The sequence below is a fragment of the Arachis ipaensis genome, chromosome B3 (genome assembly GCF_059453495.1).
Source record: "Arachis ipaensis isolate K30076 ecotype BB chromosome B3, ASM5945349v1, whole genome shotgun sequence".
NCBI classification, from domain to species: domain Eukaryota; kingdom Viridiplantae; phylum Streptophyta; class Magnoliopsida; order Fabales; family Fabaceae; genus Arachis; species Arachis ipaensis.
In genome coordinates this window covers 31,218,056-31,241,832 of record NC_142438.1, presented here as the reverse complement: position 1 = coordinate 31,241,832, position 23,777 = coordinate 31,218,056, and the positions used below count along the sequence as shown (strand labels likewise).

The 23,777-nt window shown below is 34.4% G+C and overlaps 2 protein-coding genes and 1 long non-coding RNA gene across 3 annotated transcripts; all 3 read left to right on the top strand.

Moving 5' to 3' along the window:
• Positions 1–1,308: 1,308 nt before the first annotated feature.
• On the top strand, positions 1,309–3,875 carry LOC107630048 (putative glutathione S-transferase parC). Its single transcript, XM_016333069.3, has 2 exons — positions 1,309–1,739; positions 3,322–3,875. The coding sequence occupies exons 1-2, from the start codon at positions 1,425–1,427 to the stop codon at positions 3,664–3,666; spliced, it is 660 nt and encodes a 219-aa protein (XP_016188555.1). The 5' UTR covers positions 1,309–1,424; the 3' UTR covers positions 3,667–3,875.
• Positions 3,876–6,473: 2,598 nt separating this feature from the next.
• On the top strand, positions 6,474–6,867 carry LOC148570196 (uncharacterized). The gene is made up of 3 exons (XR_015907332.1): positions 6,474–6,507; positions 6,587–6,676; positions 6,781–6,867. It is a non-coding gene; the product is annotated as an uncharacterized LOC148570196 (long non-coding RNA).
• A 15,399-nt stretch (positions 6,868–22,266) lies between these two features.
• On the top strand, positions 22,267–23,422 carry LOC107630049 (putative glutathione S-transferase parA). Its single transcript, XM_016333070.3, has 2 exons — positions 22,267–22,759; positions 22,874–23,422. The coding sequence occupies exons 1-2, from the start codon at positions 22,442–22,444 to the stop codon at positions 23,219–23,221; spliced, it is 666 nt and encodes a 221-aa protein (XP_016188556.1). The 5' UTR covers positions 22,267–22,441; the 3' UTR covers positions 23,222–23,422.
• Positions 23,423–23,777: the final 355 nt, after the last annotated feature.

Genomic DNA, 23,777 nt, shown 5'->3' with positions numbered 1-23,777 from the left:
TATTTTTATGTATATATTTTCTTATTACATCCAATTAGAAATTATTATAAAAAATAAAATATTTTTATATGATAATAGATAAAAGAATTACAAAAAAAATAAAAAAAATAAAAAAAATTTAAAATACATAAAATAGAATTTAAAGCTATATTTTAGATTATAAAATATCTTTTTTTAACCACTAAACTAATAGATATAGAAAAAATATAGGGCACTAATATATTATCTATCAACTTATTACCAATAATAATTAATTATTATATTTTAATTATAATTAGTATTGAATTGACTTAAATTAATAAAAAAAAATTGAATTATAAGGATTTGTAACCGTGGTGAGGAGCGTTACCCAACCCTCCTCCGTAGCAACCTTTTTGCGTTCTCCCTCATCCTGGCATCAGTCAGCGTTGCATCCTTGCCTCCACCGTTGCTGTCCCTACACGACGTGCCGAGCATGCTCTTCACAAAATCACTGCGCGCATTACGCCTCTGCGATCGTCGCGTTGCATACCCTCTGCCACTGTTGTCTTCGTCGTCACGCTGTGGAGTTTTTACCATCGCCATCTTCACCGCCACGCGGAATCCCCTCCCGTGGAGTTGCCGATGCTGCGTCACGCTGTTAGTTGCACTGCTCGTAATTCGTGCAGTGGTTCGCGTCTGCGCCGCTGCCGCGGCCTCCACCCCGACAATCCTCTGGGCAGTGTCCGTGTCCTCCGCAACCAATCTCCGTCTACGCAATGTGCGCTTTGCATGCGCAATGTTCTCCTCTGCAGGACCACCACGCACCTTCCCCTCACGATCTGCATCGTCGTCGTCTACCGCAGCACGCTCCCTCTATCTCGTTTCTACCTTCTCAATCTGATCAAAAACACCTCTATTAGAAAACACATGTATAAAGAGACACATCTAGGAGACACTTCCACAAGAATACTTTCATTAGACACATCCATAAAAAAAAGGGAAGTGGATCCTCTCCAGTTAAAAAAAACTGGATGGTATCTAGTGTTCAATCTAACCATTCATTACTCTCTTATTTATTTCTGGTCCCACTCATAAAATCAAAGGTGAGAGAGATTACACTGTATTTTATCAATTGTTAAAAAAATTGGAGAGAATCCTATTTCTAAAAAAAGGCACTTCTATTAAACATATTCACAGAGACATTTCTATTAAATACTCTCATAAATAAGAGTTAGCAAAAGTTGGTAGAATTTTGATTGATTACCTAACGAAATTGATAGATATATTGTTAAAAGTTTTAGACATCATATAAAATATACTTTTTAAGTTTCGAAAATTCAGGGGCCATGGCCCATACTGCTCCCATAAATCCGCCTCTGGCTATATATGGTGCTCACTGCTCCATTAGTCCATTTGCACAGACTAGCTAGTGTAGTAGTAGTTATCTACTGAGAAACCGAAAAATGGAGAATGAGGTGGTTCTTCTGGATTTATGGGCGAGCATGTTTGGTATGAGGGTTCGAATTGCGCTTGCAGAGAAGGGTATAAAGTACGAGTACATTGAACAGGATATATGGAACAAGAGCGATCTTCTTCTTCAAATGAACCCAGTTCACAAGAAAGTCCCTGTTCTCATCCACAAAGGCAAACCCATCTGCGAGTCTCTCATCGCCGTTCAGTACATTGATGAGGTCTGGAATGATAGATCTCCACTCCTACCTTCTGATCCGTATCAAAAATCTCAGGCCAGGTTCTGGGCTGATTATGTTGACAAGAAGGTACTTCCTTTTTTAGCTTTATTTATAATTGCATTAGTTCAACTTTCTTGAAACAATTTTTTGCATCTATTATTTCTATATTTATTTCTCGGTGGTGTTTTACAAGTTTTAATTTTTATATTGGTTAAGTTTGTATTAACTAAGGTGTGCATATAGATTTGGAACGATCTTTGAAACCATGCCTTAAGATTATAATTAGTATAGATGCGGCGCTCTATTTGTTTGGTTGTTTATCACCTTTTTTTTCGGGACTTGAGTTGTTTATCACTTGATTCGTTAATTTATAATCTCTCAAATTTAGTTGGACCTAACTTCTAGCATTAAATCCCACCCTTGATAACATAAGGGGTAATTGATTTGAATAAATAGGTTCTGTTCTTAGTGAGATCTTTGGGAGATACTGTTAAGTTAGCCTCAATTTAATTCTGTGAAGTTTGCAGAGAATGTAAGTATATAGAACATTCCAGAAGAAAACCCAAGGAGTAGTTTAGCGGAATTTGGGCAAGTTCTATGCGTAAGATCAAGATTCTAATCCTAGAAAGCTCTTTTGGGGAGATTTAAACACCTCGCCTATCCTTATGCTTAAAAAGTTGAACAAAATCAAATCCAATTAACTAGTGGGGGAAAATAAAAATAAAAATATATAGAGCTTTCTTATTTGGTATCCTTGAACTAATAATAGATCTTCAGGCATCCTTTTATATTCAAATGCACTTGGAGGCTTCCTTTGATGTTCATACACGTAGGCTTCCTATTGAGTGTACTACCCGAGAATTGAGATGAACTCCTGCGAGATGCAGGATGTAGTTTATGATCTCATCCCCTCCCTTTTGGGTCAGTTTAGGACAAAAAACTCTTCTACATTCAAATACAAGATTCATTTTAGTGGGTGATTTTGCAGAGTAAATGGTCAAATTCATCCACGAAAGATCATTTATTCTCCAAATTATTTTTCAAAAGATCTATTTTAAATCAAGTTCGTCTTTCAAAAATTTTAAATTGGTCATATTAGTTCTTCCATCACTTTTGTTAATGGCATTGGAATTTGCTGAAATGACACGTTAAGTGACATCATAATGCCGTCCTAATTAGCTGATAATATGATAACTTTATGAATTTTGATCAAATTAATCCCAAATTGAGGGATTTCAATGTCTCAAGATCCCCCTCAATTTGAGATTGATTTGATCTAATTTCATAAACTTATTATATTAGCAAGCAATTAGGACTGTCAACCGTATGCTGTCAGAATTTTGACGTATTTAATAATGAAAGGACTAATGTGACTAACTTAAAATTTGTGAGTGACGAATTTGATTAAAAAAATTCTCGAAGACCAATTTGGAGAATGAATAATCTTTCTGGGGCAAATTTGACTATTTTCTGGTGATTTGTATGGACTTCTATAAGTGCTCAAAAAATCTATAGGCTTTTCATTCTCTAGTAAATATTTCCAATTTTGTCTACGCTTCCTCTCCTTGTTTCCTGTGCTAGATTGAACAATTCGTCAATGTTGATAGAATGTGCTAATTTTTTGTTACAATTTAAAATGTGTATGCTGATTATTTGTAATGTTAAATAGATATATGACCTTGCAAAGAAGGTGTGGGCAAGAAAAGGAGAAGAGCAAGAAGCTGGTAAGAAGGAATTCATTGAAGCCCTTCAATTATTGGAAGCAGAGCTAGGAGACAAACCGTTTTTCGGGGGAGACAAGCTTGGTTTCGTAGACATTTCGCTTGTCACATTTTATAGCTGGTTTTATGCAGTTGAGACCATTGGCAACTTCAGTATAGAGTCTGAATGTCCCAAGTTCATTTCTTGGGCCAAGAGGTGTCTGCAGAAAGAAAGCGTTGCTAACACTTTACCTAACTCAGAAAGGGTCTATGAATTCCTTTTGGATGCTAAAAAGAGGCTCGGTATTGAGTGAATGGCTATAGCAAATTCTGATAATATGTGAAGCTGGGTTGGTTTGGTATTCACAATTTGTAAGATCTAATATAATCATGTAATAAAATAAACTGTTTTTGCATATGACAATGTAATGTGAGATTAATGTCTTCAATACTCTGAGGAATATTTTTCTTTGAACAATGCTATATGATTATGGTTAGTAAATATTATCTTTTTTTTGGTTAACATTTAGTCAATAATAATTTTCATTTATATTTATAGGAATTTTGCACATAAAAAAAGAATATAATTTAATCTTGTGCCTTCTTTGTTTGCTTCTCTTCATTTTATTTCTTTAAAAATATATTCTTAAATTTTGACTCTAAAATTTTGTCTCAAGGTAGCTTTTAATATTGGTTTTCAATGTTAATCTTGAGCCAGTCGGCTCAAGTTACTGGGTGATAAAGCACTCCTCAGATTTAATCACTCAAACTTCTCTTCGACACAATTAACACCACCAGCACATAACTAGGAAATATTTTTAGATATCGACATAGGTGGCCAGAGCCTCTTTAGACTCTAAATGCTTCATCTCAAGGCAACTCTTAATATAGGTTTTCAATTGATAATCTCGAACTAGTTGGCTCAAATTATCGGGTGATAAGGTGCTTTACGGATTTATTTACCTAAATTTCTCCTTGACACAAAAGCACCACAGGCACATAACTGGGCTCTAGTCATTAGTGCTTAGAGTCTTATTGTTCTTCTGTTTTCGATCTTCTCCCCCTCTCTTTTTTTTTTTTAAAAACATCACTGCTTCAAGGATTGGACATGGACTCTTATAATATTTCTCTAAAATTTTATTTTTGAAGATTTTTTCTCTCTTTTTTTACAAGATTTATCTATATATCTTAGGTCCATTAATGTAATCACATACTTTTATGAGTCACTAACTTTTAATTTAATCTCCTTTTAATTCATCAATTCTTTTCATTCAAAAACTCTCTTTTTACATAAGTAATTCACTAGGGGAATAAGCACACAAGTTTTAAGAAAATAAAGAAAACAAAAAACATGGTGCAAAAGAAAAAGAAAGAGAAAAAAAATAATTAACCACCAGAAAAATAAAATAATTAAATTTCAATTATCATCATCATCATCGTTTTTCTCTTCTTTGTCAGAATTCTCTTATTGTATTTTTCTTGTACTCCAAAATCCTTTTTTTTTAACCCACTAACATCAAACTTAGAAATTTATCAAATTTTTAAGTATAAATATTTTAAGTAATATAAGAATGCATGTATGTACAGAAGGGTTACATGATGATTCTTGAAAAGACAAACAATTATGGAGATAGTCATAAAGTAAAAACAAAGATAATCATATAGGCAAAAATATTTTTAAAAAACTAAAGATTAATAAAAAAATTATGAAAAAAAAATTAAAGACACTAGGAGAAAGCAAATCATCGTAAACAAGGGGTGATTCTCCAAGGCGTCAAACTTGGACCCTTGGGTGCCAAATAATACATGAGCGCTGGGCACCAGCTTCCTTGCTCCTTCAAAGGCGCCTAACTTCATAATAACAAAAATACCTTAATGAAAAAGAGAAAAAAAAAAATATACTCACTGATTGGATTACTTTTTACAACTTTATTATTTCTTTGCGAACAACTTTTTTTATTGTTGGATTAAGCCTTTTTTGTACTTGCACCATAGATTTAGAATCTTTCTCCAATAAAATTTTGTACATGCACATAGTGGAATTTATTCTCTTCAAATCGCTGATTGTCCACCCAATGACAATGTTGTTTTCTCTTATTACTCGAGGCAGTCCTTTTTCTTCTACTTTACAAAAAACATTTATTATCATCGAATCAATTTTCTTGGCCCAAGGACTGCTTAATTGAGAGTGGACACACTACAAAAAAAAAGGCCTATGGCCACGCTTTAATGAGGGTGGCGATAGATAAGAGATTTGGCCACTTTTTTTTTTGCCACGCTTCAAAAGTGTGGCGAAAATGATCAACGGCCACGCTTTTGTAAGGGTGGCAATTGATTAGAGAAAAGGCCACGTTTTTTTTCTGCCACGCTTCAAAAGCGTGGCCATAGAGAGAAACAAGGACGTTTTAAAAGCGTGGCGACAAGGTTTCATTACGGCCACGCTTAAAAAGCGTGGCTATATGCTGGTACACTATTGCCACGCTTTAAAAACGTGGCCAAAGGTTTCTTTTCTGCCACGCTTCAAAAGCGTGGCCGTAGAGAGCAACAATAACGTTTTAAAAGCGTGGCGAGAGGGGCCCAACCAATTGACCCAAACCCGGCTCCCAACCCAGCCCAAACCCGGCCCCAAACCCGATCCCCAACCCTAATCTCTCTTTTCCCTTCGAAACCACTAACCCTAATGCTCACTTTCACCTTTGAAACTACTCGCCTGTATCGGAAGAGCTCCTCCCTTCGCCCTTCGCCTTCGCCTTCGTCACTGATGGAAACCACTTCTTCTTCATCTTGTTAATCTCGTCCGACTCCCATTTCCTTCTCTCCCTCGCCGACGCCCTCAACATCTTCCACGACGCCCCAAGGCTCCTCAAGAACTCCGACAACTACGGCCAGTACTCTGACATCATCCTCCCTCTCTTCCGCTGCCTCCAGAGCTACCGTCAATCGAATTTGCTCGAAGCCTACACCGCCTTTGAAAAAGCCGCCAAGTAACCCTTCCTTACCTATTCCCTTTATTTCTTGATTCGAATTTTTATCTTGTAATCTTTATTGGTGTGCGTTTCAGTGCGTTTGTACAGGAGTTTCGAAATTGGGAATCTGCTTGGGCTATGGAGGCTTTGTACGCCATTGTTTATGATGTTAGGGTTCTTGCCGAGAAGGTATCGATTTACATTTCATTCTTTTTCTTCTTTTTTCAAATATTCTGGAAGTTTGCTGTGAGGTTTTGTGCTATTCTAGGCGGATAGAGAGTTAGCTTCGAATGGGAAATCCCCGGAGAAATTGAAAGGAGCTGGTTCCTTCCTTATGAAAGTATTTGGTGTTCTTGCGGTATGTATTCTTCTACATATCGGTTACTGTTATATATATAGTGTGTGAGTGAGCAAGGGGGAATCATTGCACTCACTTCTTTATTGGCTTGCTTGCAATAACAGGGAAAAGGTTCTAAGCGTGTTGGGGCACTATATGTAACTTGCCAGTTGTTCAAGATTTACTTTAAGGTATTTATGGTTACCTAATGCTTCCACTCTTTTTTTTCCCATCTATTACAATAAGTAACTATTTGATTTGGCAGTGGTTTGGATTTTTTTCATAGACTGAATTAAAGTATACAATAGTTATGTTCTCTTCTCTATCACATTGATACTAAGCTTTGAGTTCTCTTATTTCGTTTCAAGTTTTCCGCACTCAACATGTTTGATGAAATGCTTTAACCATATTTCGGGTTGGTTTTATCATTTCTAGCTTTTAGAAACTTAGTAAGTTGATTGCATGTGAAATTAGAATAATTGGATCTTAGTAAATTTTAACTGTTAGTGTGAACTTGTTAATTTGCTAATTGTTCTTGTGTTGTTGTTCTGTTGTTCTTCTGTTATTTTTATTTTATTTTTTTGTTGTGATTTTCTGTTTTTGAACCTGTTAAGTTGATAATCTGCTGTTGTTTTTGAACCTGGTTTGAGGATAGGCTCCAAGACTTACCAGATGACCCTAATAATGAATTGATGATTCCCGAAGACCCTAAATGTAATAAGGAAGGTGAGCTCTCTTGAATTGTGCTTGTGCTTTGCTCGAGCAGTGCTTATCACTGCTGCTTAAGTATGCTGTAGCCAATGTAGTTTCTGTTAAGATATTTTTTTTGACTATTTTATTGCTTTAAAATGTCTCATAAAAACTGAAATTTGGTTAGTTGCAATGGAAATGGATTGTGACTTAAACTAAGCTTTAACTAAAATGTTAGTGATTTGAACACTGGATTTCTTTGCTTTAGGAAAGACTTAGTCTGATAATTATGACTATTCAGTTCTGTTCCGTTTCTGTCCCGTTTTGTTTCGTATCTGGTTCTCCCCTTGGCCTCTTCTCTTTGTTTCTCTGTCCCTTTTTTTCTTTTTTCTTTTCTGCTTTGCAGCTCTAATTTTCTACAATTGTTGCTTCACATATTCTTGTTTACTGTGGCATTAATGAAAGAAGTTCTCCGTCTAATACCTTGCTCTCAATAATACGAGATTTCCTGTTTGACAAAAAAATTTATTCTTTTAATGCACTGTGGTTTTTAGTGTCTAGTTTTTTTCTGTTTAGTCAATCTTATTTGTAACTAAAGAGGTTGACCTTTCTGTTCTTCCTTGCAATTCTTATGGCTTGACTTCCTGGATCTTGCATGTCTTCTTTTGGTTGTCTAATCTTTCTTGGTTATTCTTAAGATTCCATATATAAAATTTATCATATTTTGAACAAAGTGAGCATATCATGGCTGATGTATGTTGCTGGTTATTATAATAGCTCCTTGTCAGAAACTGGAAGATCAAAGGGATTTTTTGAACCATTGCCTGTGAAGCAAGGGGAAGAAGCACATTAGTACACCTGTTCCACATGATTCATACTCCGTTCTTTCTGTGAGCAGTTCTGGGAAGTAAGTTCTTTCTTACTTTTAATTTATTTCCATAATTCAATCGAATTAACTAATGTTTTTAATTCTTAAATGTAACAGATGGTTTCGTTTTTCTTTATAGAATATACAACACATAAAACCGTTACTATTGTGATTCAAAATTTATTTATAATGTTTTGTGGTTTATTTTATATGCTTTTTATCTTAATATGGTTAAGCAAAAGCATTTTGTATGTTTAATAGCAGTACTGTGGTTGTTTTCTGAATGCACAAATATGTGCAGGTATGTTGACCAGTTTGATGAAACAGACCCAAAAGAATCAAGGCTGATGTCAACATTCTTCAACACACTCTTGCAGTCTTGCTTGCAGTGTGCCTTGGTGGTGCTGTCAGCTTAACCTTCATTGTGTGGATACAAATCCATAAAGGATGGGATTGGGGATTTGGGATTGGCACCATTGCTATGTTACTTGGCATCATTATCTTTGCTGCTGCATTGCCACTATACAGAATTCATCCTGCTAAAGGAACAAGTGCTTTACTTGAGATCGTGCAGGTATCTGTTGTATACATGCCTCAGTGGTGTTGGTTTTAACTTAATCAGCATTACTCTCGAATTTTGATAGGCTTAATACCCCAGATGATGACATCTATAGTGGTTGCAAACTCCTTATTGCACTTATTCATGTTTTTAATTTCCAGGTCTATGTTGCTGCAATCCGGAATAGAAGACTTACCCTTCCTGAAGATCCTTCATAGAGATATTTACAGGTTCAATTTTCCTTCTTGTAACTATTAAAGCACACATATAGTTCTACACAAATAGAATTATGTGAACTTAAGTTCACCTATAAACACTATTTTACATTTTATATGAACTTAAATTCATCTTGTAACACTTATTTTTACATTTTATTGGTTCAGCCTTAAGTATGGGCTGAACATTCTACAGGGCATTGAAGGTGAAAACAAGAATTCAAAGAAATTGCTGAAGGTAATTTAATTGCTGATTTTCATCTCTTTTGTTGTGCCTATTACTGTTTGAATCAAATCTTCAGCACCCATGGCCAACTGTAATTGAATTTTGCATTGTAGCCTCGTAAACATGTTGTTTTAGATGGAACTTCAATTACTTGTTTCGTTGGTGGTTCTTTACTAAAATATATGAGGACTATTCTTCACTTATTAATTCCTATTGTTGTTTTTCTTTTTTCCCTTCCCCATTTTGCTCAGGATTTAGTTACTGAACATGAATTTGAGAAAAACTGCTTGATGTGATTTCTCCAAGTGATATTGGGGTCACTTTTGATGATATTGGGGCTTTAGAAAATGTGAAAGACACCTTGAAGGAGTTGGTCATGCTTCCTCTACAGACAATGCTTGCGAAGGAGACAAAAGGAGAAAAGATTGAAGATGGGGTTGGGAGTTCCTGCTCTTCCATTTACCTTTGTGGCTCACCTTCTAGCAATGGCTGCTATTGTCATGGTCTGGCTTTGGATCATACACTTCAGGGGTGGCTTTTTTCTCCTACCATTACATTGATGAAGTAGTAGCTGAACTGATTTGGGACTGGGTTTAGTTTTTAATACAATCATTTATATATAACACAAGATAATCATATAATATTACACAAGTTGAAGTTACTAATTATTGTATTTGAGTAATAGTTTTTTTAATGTATAAAACAATTATAGTAAATTATATATCAAACTAATTATTGTTTGATTTGTCTTGTAATAAAAATTGCATACTATATTTGTAGGTTTGGTAATAAAAAAGGATTGAAAATTTATAGTGTAGCAATGAAGATCAAGTAAGAGAAAGAAAATTTTTTTTTTAATTTAACAAGGCTTTTGCCACGCTTTTAAAGCGTGGTTGTATATTTTGCTATGGCCACGCTTTAAAGCGTGGCCAGATCTGCCCTATCGCCACGCTTTTACAGCGTGGCCATATCTCTACCTATCGCCACGCTTTTAAAGCGTGGCCGTATTTCTCACCTACAGCCACGCTTTTCCAAGTGGCAGTTTGTAAAAAAGCGTGGCAAACAAAAAGCGTGGCAATAGACTGCAAAAAGCGTGGCGATAGAGCAACCGCCACCCTTTGATAGGCCACCCTTTCGAAAGCGTGGCGATAGCTCAAAAAGCGTGGCAAAAAGCTATCGCCACGCTTTTTTCAGCTTTTCGCCACGCTTTAAAAGCGTGGCAAAAGACGTGTTTTCTTGTAGTGACATTAAGGGTTTCAATTCTAGTTTTGGTGGTTCCTCTCTCCTTAGTGCTTTTTGAAGGTATCTTCTTTATAGGCAACTTATCTTTCGACTTTTCTTTTCCTTCAAAACTTTAGTGTTATGGAAAATTCTCAAGGGTCCTTCCATAAAAAACTTCTTGAATCAATGAGTTAATTAAATTAATCTTCATATATCTCTTTGATTTACTAGGGTACAGACTCCTTGCGTTGATTGCCACGCATTCTTCTTTAGGATTTGGCATTGTATCACTTGAAAAGAAATTTGTTGGTTTCTCTGTCAATTAATTGGCAATCTGTTCCACTTGCAATTCTAAATTTTTTATGGAGATTTTTTGGTTTTTGAAGTTTGTTTTTGTCTCTTATATGAAATTTTAGGTTTGTTAAACAAACTTAGCAGTGGATTGAGATAGTTTCTCCATAGCAAGCTCAAGAGGATTTTGGAATTGTATTGGATTTACTTGCTGTTGGTACAGAATGTATCCTTGTCCTTGATTCTCAACCAAAATTAGGACAATTTCTTCATCCAGGGAGATATGGGTCATTCTCTAGCCTTAAAAAAATATCTCATGTAGTTTACTTGCTCAATGATGGACTTGAATAACTCACACTTTTCATTCTTATACTCTCCTCCACACAAGTCACACGTAGTAACTTGTGTTTCAATGGCTGAGGCTTGCATTTGTTCTATTTGTTTTATGAGTGAGGAAATTTGTTGCAACATGAGTTTGTTTAGTACTAGCATTGTATCTATAGTGTTCAATTCTATCACTCTCTTGTACACACAAACAAAAGGAGATAAAATGCACCATGTGTAACTGATAAATCACTATTTTATGATTTATCTTGTGCTCAATTGAGTGGTTTTTATCAATTCTTCACCCACTTATTCATATAATTTGCATGGTTTTACAATTCCTTCCTTATTATGTGATATATGTGAAAACATGTTTCCTATGCCTTAAAAATGTTAATTTTAATTATCCTTTATTACCATTCGATGTCGTGATCTATGTGTTAAGTATTTTCAGGCTTTATAGGGCAGGAATGACTTAGATGACAGAAAGGAAACATGCAAAAGTGGAAGGAACGTGTAAAATGAAGTTTTGAAAGAAATGGCAGCGACGCGCGTGCATGGACGACGCGGACGCATGACAAGGAAAACTTCCAAATGACGCGCACGCGTGACCTACGCGTACGCATGACAGACGCCACGTGCAGAAAGTTGCAGAATTCGCCCCCAGCGATTTCTGGGCCCTTTTTCGGCCAAAATCCAAGCCCAGAAACACATAATAGAGGCTGGAGAATGAGGGAATCAAATCATACATTGAAAATTCATTGATTACAGACAATTTAAGGTTTTAGATGTAGTTTTCTAGAGAGAGAGGTTCTCTCCTCTCTCTTAGGTTTTAGGAATTAGGATTTCTATTAGTTTTAGGTTTATCTCTTCTCAATTCCAGGTTCAATGTTCCTTTAATTTAATTTCTCTTCTACTTTCAATTACTCTATTACTTTAGTTCGTTTATTTTCCCAATTTGGTTTATGGATTCCTATGTTTAATTTGATTTTCTATTTAATACAATTTGAGGTATTTCAGATTTATGAATGCTTTCTTCAATTCATGTTATTGATGCTTTTAATTTAATTTAAATTTCTTCTCCCTTTGCTTTGGTTAAGTAATTGGTGACACTTGAGTTATCAAACTCAGCTGTTGATTGAAAATTAGAATTTGCTGATTGATTTGGATCCCTCTAAAGCTAGTCTTTCCAAAGGAGTTGACTAGGACTTGAGGAATCAAATTGATTAGTCCACTTGACTTTTCTTTATTTAGTAAGGGTTAACTAAGTGGGAGCAATAAACAATTTTCATCACATTTGATAAGGATAACTAGGATGGAATTTTCAGTTCTTATACCTTGCAATGGTTTTCATGATAATTAATTTACTTTCTTGTCAATTTATTTTCCTGTTCCTTATTTTAAAAATCCAAAAATATACCTTTTTCCATAACCAATAATAAATCATACTACCCTGCAATTCCTTGAAAGACGACCCGAGATTTTTCAATACTTCGGTTATAAATTTTATTGGGTTTTGTTACTAGTGACAACCAAAACTTTTACAAGAAAGGATTTCTTGTCGGTCTAGAAGCTATACTTGCAACGAGAACTTAATTATGAAAATTCTAGACCGCGCGAGAGTTCTGTTCGTCAGTAACACCCTAATTACCCTAAACCTTACCTCATGCTGTAAAGCAAAGGTTAATCAAAGGTTACGATAATTCTAAGGCTTATACATAAATATATATAGAAGGAATAATAATTCTAGAAGCCCGATGAAGAAAATAAGCTCAAATACGAAATTATAAGCACGAACATTCACACGAGGCTATGAGCGTAAAAGACAAGATCCACCATGTAAGATAACAAGATATATGTAGTTATATAAGAGTATAATAATCATAAAATACTAGTATAAGCCTGCGGAGTTTAGGCCGACTAGTTAAATACTGATATACAGAGTTTTGAAAGTAAAACAGCTTATACAGTATCTCTCTCTCAAAGTAAGCCTCTAAGGAAAAATAAATACAAAAGCGAGAGAAACTAAACAAAATACTCAAAAGAGACTTCAAGACAGGATAAAGGTCCTCCGCTCTGTCACCACCAAAGCAACTCACCGAGGTGGGTTGCGACCTGCATCTAAAAAATAATAACAAGTATGGAATGAGAACCGGAGGTTCTCAATATGGTAACAGTGCCTAGTAATGTAAGATATAAGACCCCGCGACACCAGAGGCAATCCTAGAGCTTCATATCAACACAAGATTCAAGCTTAAAGCATAACTAAAATTAAAACCATAACTTTAAAACCTTTATAAAATAGGGTAAACTATCTTAAGGGATCTCTAAATATCATATCACCGTTGTCCCACAGCCTTCACCAGCCTAACCGCCATGCGATCCCATCGCCACCGCCTACTGATGAATCCACATTTCATGGTATTTATTTACTCTAATTGGGTGGATTTCATCAACTTTTCTTGCATTTATTCAATGAAATAGCTTGATTTTGTAAATTCTCCATAAATTATGCTCAAAAGTGAAGACATACTTTTTAATCCCTTATTTGCTAAATTTTATTCACTTTAATTCCATTTGATGCCTTGATGTATTTGTTGAGTGATTTCAAGTTTACAAGACTAATATGGATTGAAGAAGTGAGGAAAAAGCATGCCAAAGTAGAGAAATCATGAAAAAATGAAGTTTGGAGCTTTTCAGCAAGTGTGCACACGCACAACCTTATGTGCGTACGCACAAGTAGAAAATAGAAAGTGTGTGTACGCACACGTCTGTGCGTACGCACAAGTCCCAGCACGTGACCTCATTAATGCAATTCCCTGGCAGCGAATTTTGGGCCTCCAAAATCCAATACAACTCATTTCTAAAACTATTTTAACCCTAATCCAAGAGGAGGCAAGGGGGGAGCAATTAGGTTTAGATTTTTCTATGTTTTTGTCTTAGTTTTCTAGAGAGAAAAGCTCCCCCTTCTCTCTAGAATTTAGGTTTTTTTAGTTTAATTTTCTTTAATTTCAGTCTTTAATTCTTGTTTTAATGTAGTTTCATTTATGTTTTCATGCTTTATTGTCTTAATTCTCTTAGTTCTTCTTCTTAATTTCTCTTTTATGTCACTTTTACGTTATGAACACTCTTGTTGACTTTAATTTCATTTAATGCAAATTTATCTTTCCATGTTATTATTGCTTTCTTTAGTTGTTATTATTATTTTCTTACATTTTGTAGCTTTAGATTTTATTTTGATTGCAATTTAATATGCTTTTATTTTCATGTACACCAAGTCACCAAGTGTTTGATAAAAATGCTTGGCTTAGTTTTTCCTCACTCTTGGCTTGGAATTGAGAACTTTGGTGATCGTTGAGTCATTGATATCCATTCTTGATTGATATATTAGAGTAGTTGGTTGATTTGGTTTCCACTAACTCTAAGTCTTCCATTAATAGAGTTGACTAGGACTTGTGGATTGAAATCAATTATGCCTATTTGACTTATCCTTGATGTTAGGGTTGAATAAGTAGGATTAAATCTTCATAATCATCATATGTTTGTGGTCAATGGCTAGGATAGGTAACCTTAACTCTCAATCCATGCCAAGTGGTTTCTTAGCATTTAAATTTCCCTTTTCTTTGATTAATTGTCTTGAGTTTAATTGCTTGGATATTTAGTTATTGCATGCTTATTCAATTCCTTGCTATTTACATTTCTTGCCTCTTGCAATAAACCACCATTCCATCATAGCCAATAATTGAGCACCTCACTTGCAACTCCTAGGGAAGACGACCCGGAACTTCAAACTCCCGGTTTATATTTGTTTTGAATTGTGACATCTTTTGATTTAAACTTTGAATGTGAGAGTTCATTGTTGGTATAGACTATGCTATTAACGAAGTGATTCTTATTTGGATTAATTCTAAACCAGCAATAACTCTCTCAACACCTACCGAGCCTCCTCAATCCAGTAGAAAGCACAAATAATTACATACAAGTAATACACAAGAAATAATCAAGTATAGTAAGTAAATCAAGAAGCAATTAGGTATGTTATACAAGTAGGCATAGTATGAAAGTAGATAAAGCAAGAAACCACATAGAAAATACACATGATGAATGTCTATCCTATTGGTTGTGATATCACATTGTCGGTTCAACTGCCAACCCGACACATCTCCATGGAGATGTCGCCCTTCGGAATCATAATGGGAACCCCCGAGATATGGTGCTCGGAATACCGTCCAAGATTTTGTGTCTGCACACTCTAGTGATCCGAAGGGATGCGAGCGGGATACTCTTGCCACGGACCTCACATCTCAACATAAGCGGGACTAACCACCGCCCTTACGCCGCCGCCGCGACCTCAACAGGCGGGATCCAAACGCCGTCCCTGCTAGGCGCATAGCGTTCAACAATCTCAGTATAAAATAATGGAACAATGGTTTTCATAAATAATTTTTCAGCGCATCAGTAATCCATCATTACTCTTCGAGTCCTAGACTCATCTCAATCATACTCAATTCATAATTCCACCAATTATCATGTCAATTGTTATTACAGTATTCCACCATCTCACCCAAGTTATCCATCCACAATACACCAGAAACTTAATTCTCTGTCTTCTAAACTTTTTATAAAAAATACCGAAATAAATTCACCTAGGACCTTCTCTATGTTTTGACATCCAAAAATAAGCCAAAAAGTCTTAGATGAGTGTCACAGAAGTTTACAAAATTTTCCAAGAAGGTGAAACAGTTAAAAACAAGATTTTTATTGGAAAACAGGGCAGTGTGCGTACGCACAGGAGTGTGCATGCGCACGCCCAGGAGAATTTTCAAGATGTGTGCGTACGCGCAGGAGTAAAATTTTTCAATTCTGTTCGCTCGCACAATGCGTGCGAACGCCCTCAACAGATTGCACCTTCCAACGTGTGCGTGCGCACAAGGCGGTGCGTGCACATATCTTGCAATACTTCGTTGGGTGTGTGCCCAATAGCAGCCACATCCTTATATGTGCGTGCGCACAAGTGTGTGTGTGCGCACGTTTTTCAAAAATACACAGGGTTTATGTGCGCACAAGGCTGTGTGTACACACAAGTTAAAATTTGCCATTGATCATAGTACGCGCACAGCAGTGTGCGTGCGCACACAAATTAGAAAGCACAAATTCTTTAACATCACAGAATTCATATTTCTGACACAAACTTCCAACGATCATATCTTTTTCTATAAAATTCAGTTTCCTTCAAAATCTATATCGTTTTAAAATTTTTTGAATTATCTTTAATTTGATATAAAAATCGTTCAATTTTAAAAACTGCAACTCAAGATATGATTCGTCAAAATTCACTAAAAATCTATTTTTATCAAAATTTACTAAGTGCTCAAAACTTCAAGATTTACAACCAAACCAAAGCCTAGTCCATCTCACCATAAAACACTACTAAATATTATACTTTACCCTTCCATCACATTTCGACCAATTCAATACCTCTATCAATCAATTCCACCTTTATAACCCAACAATTCTATAATTTGCATCTCAATAATCAATATTAACAACATGCACTAAATTCCATTACTCATAAGCTTCATTTATCATACCTCTTCATAATTTTTATCTCAACACATCAAAACCATCACAAGCATTAACATCATCACACATTATCAATTTAACAACACCATCATGCAATCTCAAATCCAACAATCAATTCAATCCAAACCAAACCTATCCTATGGGTCACTAGCCTAAGTATCCAAAGATATTATATATTACATAGAAAAAACCGAAACCATACATTGGCTGATTTTCAATATGTACAAAACACCAATTTGAGTCCAAGCAAGCTTCAACTCACCAACAAGCCACCAATTCAAGAACCAATGCTCCAAATTAACTCCAACAAGTGCAAGAACTTAACTAAAACCATACGAATTTTCATAAATCAATACCTAGGGTTTTTAAATACAGAAATTCACAAAGGCAAAGAGTTTCCTTACCTTGTCTGATGGTGTTTGGAGACATAAACCACCAATAGCCCAACCTTAGAGACCACCTAATCAATTAAAACACAAAGATTCACTCAAAACCAACACCCACATTTTTGAATTTCTTAGGACAGAGAAGAGGAGAGAAAATTTCGAGATCTTACCTACACAAGTTAGATAGAACTAACGGGCTTGGCGAGAGCTTCGCGTAGCCGCTGACAACACACAAATCGAAGCACCGTAACTCGAGATATGGCCGCCGGAAGTTGTATGTGAATAGTAACTTACTCTCCCCTTTCACTCTCAACTCATGCAGCTGCACACTTGTGCTTTAGTGTGTGTTATGAGCTGAATGGCCTTCCTTTAAGCTTATATATATGTTGGGTTTGGGCCCAACTTGGGTCTATTCTAACCTGTTAGCATTTTTGGTCCGTTTGCCCCCCAACTTTGGACCAAACCTTTAAAATTTGTATCCGATTTTTAAATTTAATTATTTTTCTAAGTTTTTCTACTATTTTTACTTCTCTTACACAGTACCGGACAGATTTAAGCCGGTACTACCGGTTAATTTACCAGTACGTGTTTTTATGCAATTTTCTGCAAAATATTACATTTTCCGACTCAGAAAAATCTATTAAGTCCAAATATCATATTTATATTTTCTAATTAATATTCTAAATTTTTGGACCCAATTCAGACAATTAAATTATTATTATTTAAAGTTAATTAATCAATTAATTAATTCGCGATTCTTACATTCTCCCCACCAAATAAATAATGTACAAAAAAACTTTTAAGTTTTATTCCCTATATGTATTTGAATTTCAAGTTTGATGTATATAAATAATATTTAATAAAATATTTATGTTTATAAATTTTAAAATTACTAAATGTGTCAAGTTCTAAAATAATAATAATAAAAATTTTTATATGATACTATGTACAATACTTCTTGGAAAAATAATTTCAATCAAGAAAATAATTTTACTGTGCATAGACTTCTACTCATTTTATTATTATTATTTGTCTTTGAAGAAAATGGTAAGGACATATAGTGAATATGTTTGCCTTGCTAATAGTACAAGTTCGTATACCATTCTCAAAAGTAATATATATTTTACACATCTTGTACCAAAAGAAGAATATGTTAATACTATTATTGGTTCAGTAGCCAATGTGATAGAAGACTCCGGAAGAGCAATAATTTTATTTTTCGGAGAAACAAAATTCATAATAAATAATACACTGCTATTGTCTACCAAGTCTCTAAGGATCTTGTTGAGTTTTAAAGATATTCGTCAAAATGGATATCATATTGAAATAATGAATGAGGAAAATTATGAGTACTTATGTATCACAACTCATGATTCAAATAAAAAGGTTATGTTAAAAAAGCTTCCCTCACTTTCATCCGGGTTATATTATACTAAAATTAGTGCAATTGAATCACATGTCATTGTAAACCCGAAGTTTACCAACCCAAATGAATTTATAATTTGGCATGATCGATTGGATCTTCTAGGAACAACCATGTTGTGGAGAATTATTAAAAATTTTCATGAAAATTCACTAAAGAACTAGAAGATTCTTAATCTAGTGAATTTTGTTGTGCTGCATGTTCTCAAGGAAAACTAATTTTAAGGTCATCACTAGTAAAGAGTGAATTTGAGTATCCTGAATTCCTAGAAAGGATTCAAGATGATATATGTAGATATATTCATCCACCATGTGGATTTTTAGATATTTTATGGTGTTAATAGACGCATCTTCGAGATGGTCACATGTGTGCTGATTGTCTTCTCGCAACCTAGCGTTTGCGAGATTACTTGCTCAAATTATTCGATTAAAAGCATAGTTTCTAGAAAATTCAATCAAAGCAATCTGTCTTGATAATGTTGGAATAAGCGTTGAACATCCAGTAGTTCATGTTCACACACAAAATAGGTTAGCAGAATCACTTATTAAATGCCTCTAGTTAATTGTTAGACCCTTACTTATGAGAATAAATCTCCCAACCTCGGCTTAGGGCATGCTATTTTACATGCCGCAATATTTATTCGTTTGAGACCAACACATTACCATCAATTCTCTCCTATGCAATTAGCTTTTGGCCAGCAGTCAAATGTTTCTCATTTAAGAATATTCAGGTGTGCAATATATGTTCCCATTGTACCACATTCTCACACCAAAATGGAACTCCAAAGAAAATTGGGGATATATGTTGGATATGATTCTTCCTCTATAATGAGGTATCTTAAAATACGAATTGGAGATGTATTTAAAGCTCTATTTACAAATTATCATTTTGATGAATCAAAATTTCCAATATTAAGGGGAGAGATAAGCTTCCTAAGAAAGAACTTAATTAGAATGCATCATCCTTGATCCATTTAGATCCTCGATTAGGGCAATTTGAACTAGAAGTTCAAAATATTATACATTTACAAAGAATAGAAAATGAATTGCCTGATGCATTTTCTGATACGAAAAGGATAACAAATTTTATATACCAGCTGAAAATGCTCCAATTCAAATTGATGTCCCAAGCAGACAAATGGCCACCAAAATAAATTCACGTCAGAAGCGTGGTAAGCTTGTCGGTTCCAAAGACAAAAATTCTCGAAAAAAAGAGATAAAATCTCGATAAATTATGTCTTTACAGGAGAAAATGGGACCGAAATAAGACAATTGTCAATGAAATATTTACATATAATGTGGCATTAATGTCATGCATGAAAGTAAGGATCTTGAGTCAAGAACAGTCGAAGAATGTCGACAAAGAAAGGATTGGCCAAAATAAAAAGAAGCTATGAAGGTTGAGTTAGACTCACTTGCAAAATGTGAAGTTTTTGGACTTGTAGTCCGTATACCAAAAGATGTAAAACTTGTTGGATACAGATAAGTATTTGTGAGAAAACAAAATAAGAAAAATGAAGTTGTACGCTACAAAGCTCGACTTGTGGCACAAGATTTTTTACAAAGGCCCGGTATAGATTCCGAAAAAATATATTCCCATGTAGTGGATGCAATAACATTGCTTTATTTGGTAAGTTTGTCTGCATACTATAAACTACATATGTATTTAATGGATGTGGTAACAGCCTATTTATATGGATCATTAGATCGTAATATCTATATGAAAGTTCCTGAAAGATTAAAGATATCTAAATCATCCACTGAATATTCACAAGGATTATACTCAGTCAAATTGCAAAGATCTTTATATGGTCTAAAGCAATCTGGATGAATGTGGTATAATTGTCTTATTGAGTATCTGGTTAAAAACGGATTCAAGAATGATGATATCTGCCCATGTGTTCATAAAAAAAATCTACATTTGGATTCATTATAATTGCTGTGTATATTAATAATTTAAATATCATTGGAACCCCTGAAGAGATTCCAACAATTATAAAAGCTCTAAAAGAAGAGTTTGAGATGAAAGATCTCGAAAAGACTAAATTTTGTCTCGACCTACAGATCAAACATACAAAAAATGAAATCTTTATTCATCAAACAACATACACAAAAAAGATCTTGAAAAGATTTTATATGGATAAGTCACATCCATTAAGTACCCCAATGATCGTAAGGTATTTGGATGTGGAAAATGATCAATTCCCTCCTAAAGAAGAAAATGAAGATATCCTTAGTCCTGAAATACTATATGTTAGTGCCATTGGAGCACTAGTGTATCTTGCTAATAATACACGACCTGACATATTATTTGCGGTGAATTTACTAGCAAGGTATAATTCCTCTCCAACATGAAGACATTGGAATGGAATCAAACAAATTTTTTGATATCTTCAAGAAACAGTTGATATGGGTTTGTTTTATCCATATGAATCCAAGTCACAATTAGTTGGCTATGTAGATGCTAGATGCTTCTCTGATCCACACAAAGAAAAATATCAAACAGGATACATATTCACATATGGTGGTACAGCTATATCATGGAGACCCACGAAACAGACAATAGCAGCAACCTTCTCTAATAATGCTAAAATACTAGCGATATATGAAACAAGTCGCGAGTGTTTTGCCTCAGGAGTTTGATCAAATATATTCTGCCATCATGTTGACTAATTGATCATAAGATAGCTCCAACTGTCTTATTTGAAGATAATACAACATGCATTGCTCAACTTAAGAGTGGATACATCAAAGGCGATAGAACAAAACATATTTCTCCCAAATTCTTCTTCACTCATGATCTTCAAAATCAAGGAACAATTGATGTCCAACAGATCTGCTCAAGCGATAATATGACAGATTTATTTACGAAGTCACTTCCGAAATTCTCCTTTGAAAAATTGGTATATCAGATTGGGATGCACCGATTTCGAGATATAAAATAATATCGGCAAGAGGAGGAGGCTTTACTATTTTTTTCTTGGTATTTTTTTTTTGGATTTTTCTTGATAAGATTTTTAATGAAGCAGTCCCCATTACAAAAGATATTATACTCTTTTTTCTTTACTAAAATTTTTTTCAATAAATTTTTTTAATAAAATTTTAATGAGACATAATCCTAAATAAACATAAAAAAAAGTATTGTGACATGATAAATGTCCATTTAATAGCCTATGACTTTTTTCATAAAATAAACTGTTCAATTTTTTCAAAGGTGGGAAGTTCAGGCTTTCAAAAAAGATTATATTTAATAAAATTTGAACGAAATAACTTTCTACATGTATAATAGAGAAATAAATTCTAAGACAAAAATATACAACAATATACATACAAAAACACTTCTCTATCTCTTTCTCTTTTATACTACAATATATATAATATTAATAATATTAATAATAAAATTTTTTATTTATATTTTTTTATTTTATATTTATTCTCTCTTATTTATTTATTTATTTATTTATTTATTTATTTATTTATTTATTTATTTATTCAGCTAATAACTGCTTAATGACCAAAAAGAGATGTTTCTTTTTGCGAAGAGCCTCCTTGTCTTTTTTAAATGGGGAGTGTTAAAGTAAATAATGACTATCTTAAATAATATGAATAATCATTAATCAAACAAAAATATACTATACCTTTAAATTATTTATCTAAATTTTAATATTAAAATAACTATTCATACACTTAATAAAATAAATATCTAATATATCTATTATTCACATTGTTTAATATTTTTATTGTCTACTTATATTTTTTCTTTATAAATATCGGGTGGTTTTTTCTCAATTTTAAGCCTAGAGAATACGTGTAAACACTAAACACGAAGCATCTGTAATCTAGTGTGTACAAGGAAGAACGAGAAGCTCCCAGAAAATTACACAACCTTCACTCTCCAATTGCCACCTATGTTATAAATAACAGACTTGTTCAATAGTGGAGAACTAGCTAGCATCTTCGGCAGACTGAACCTTGCAAATAGCCTCAACTTGAGAGCAATAATGGCTGACGAAGTGGTTCTACTAGATTTCTGGCCAAGCCCATTCGGCATGAGGGTCAGAATAGCTTTGGCGGAAAAGGGGATCCACTATGAGGGTAGAGAAGAAGACTTGAGCAACAAGAGTCCCCTTTTGCTGAAGATGAACCCTGTCAACAAGCAAATCCCTGTTTTGATTCACAACGGAAGACCAATCTCCGAATCACTCATCATTGTTCAGTACATTGATGAGGTTTGGAGCAATAACAAGTCCCCTTTGTTGCCCTCTGATCCTTACCAGCGAGCCAATGCAAGGTTTTGGGCTGATTATATAGACAAAAAGGTTGGTTCATATACAACTTTATTTTGTTATTTTCTGGTATTGATTTTATTTTTCAACTTTGATGGAGATTACATTTATGAATTCATGACATTATTACTGTGTGAGATGTTTTAGATTTACTCAACGGGGAGATTGGTGTGGGGAACGACAGGGGAGGTTCAAGAGAAAGCAAAGAAGGAGTTGAGGGAGAGCTTTAGGGTGCTTGAGAAAGAGTTAGCGGAGAAGACTTATTTTGGGGGAGACATGTTTGGTTTGGTTGATGTGGCTCTCATTCCCTTCTACAGCTGGTTCTATACTCTTGAGACCACTGCCAACTTCAGCATCACTGAGGAATTTCCCAGGCTTGTGTCTTGGGCCAAGCGCTGCATGCAGAGGGACAGCGTTTCCAACTCCGTTCCTGATCAGTACAAAATTTATGACTTCCTTTTGGACCTTAAGAACAAGATGCACTCAATTCAATGATCACCATCCATACATTCATTACTGTAAAATATGCATCAGCCATAAATCAGTTTATCATTTTAAAATGATGAGTCAATTTTGCTTTCGATTCAAACAAATGTTTTTGTTTTCGTCTGCAAACGTTTAAAAGTTCTGCTTCTGATGTAAGATTTAGTTCAATGCGTTGTATGTTCGCGTTAAGGATTCTGTTTCTCTGGCTAATTCTCCCTCTTAGCTTGATGTTAATAATAGTTTTACCCACTTTTAGTTCTGTGCAGAAAGATATATATTGATGGATTTTTCTATGTTGCAATCCCTTCAAATAAATTAAAGGGTAAAAAATGTTTTTTATCTTTAAAATTTTAAAAATTATTTAAAATTATATTTAACATTTAATTTATTTTATTTTTAATATTTCAATAAATTTTAAATTTATTTTCTCTTATCAAATTTTTAATAGTCAATTGTTTTAATTTTATGTTTAATTAAAATTCTAATTTTAATCCTATCCCACTAAAAAACCTTAGTCTGATTGGCTGACTCCAAACCGATTCCTCCCTCAATCCCACCTTCTATC

Excerpts from the sequence above, each read along its gene's own strand:
- LOC107630049 (XM_016333070.3), top strand. The coding sequence starts at position 22,442 with ATGGCTGACGAAGTGGTTCTACTAGATTTCTGGCCAAGCCCATTCGGC. Across the intron at positions 22,760-22,873 it reads CTGATTATATAGACAAAAAG|ATTTACTCAACGGGGAGATT; the intron begins GTTGGTTCATAT and ends GAGATGTTTTAG.
- LOC107630048 (XM_016333069.3), top strand. The coding sequence starts at position 1,425 with ATGGAGAATGAGGTGGTTCTTCTGGATTTATGGGCGAGCATGTTTGGT. Across the intron at positions 1,740-3,321 it reads CTGATTATGTTGACAAGAAG|ATATATGACCTTGCAAAGAA; the intron begins GTACTTCCTTTT and ends AATGTTAAATAG.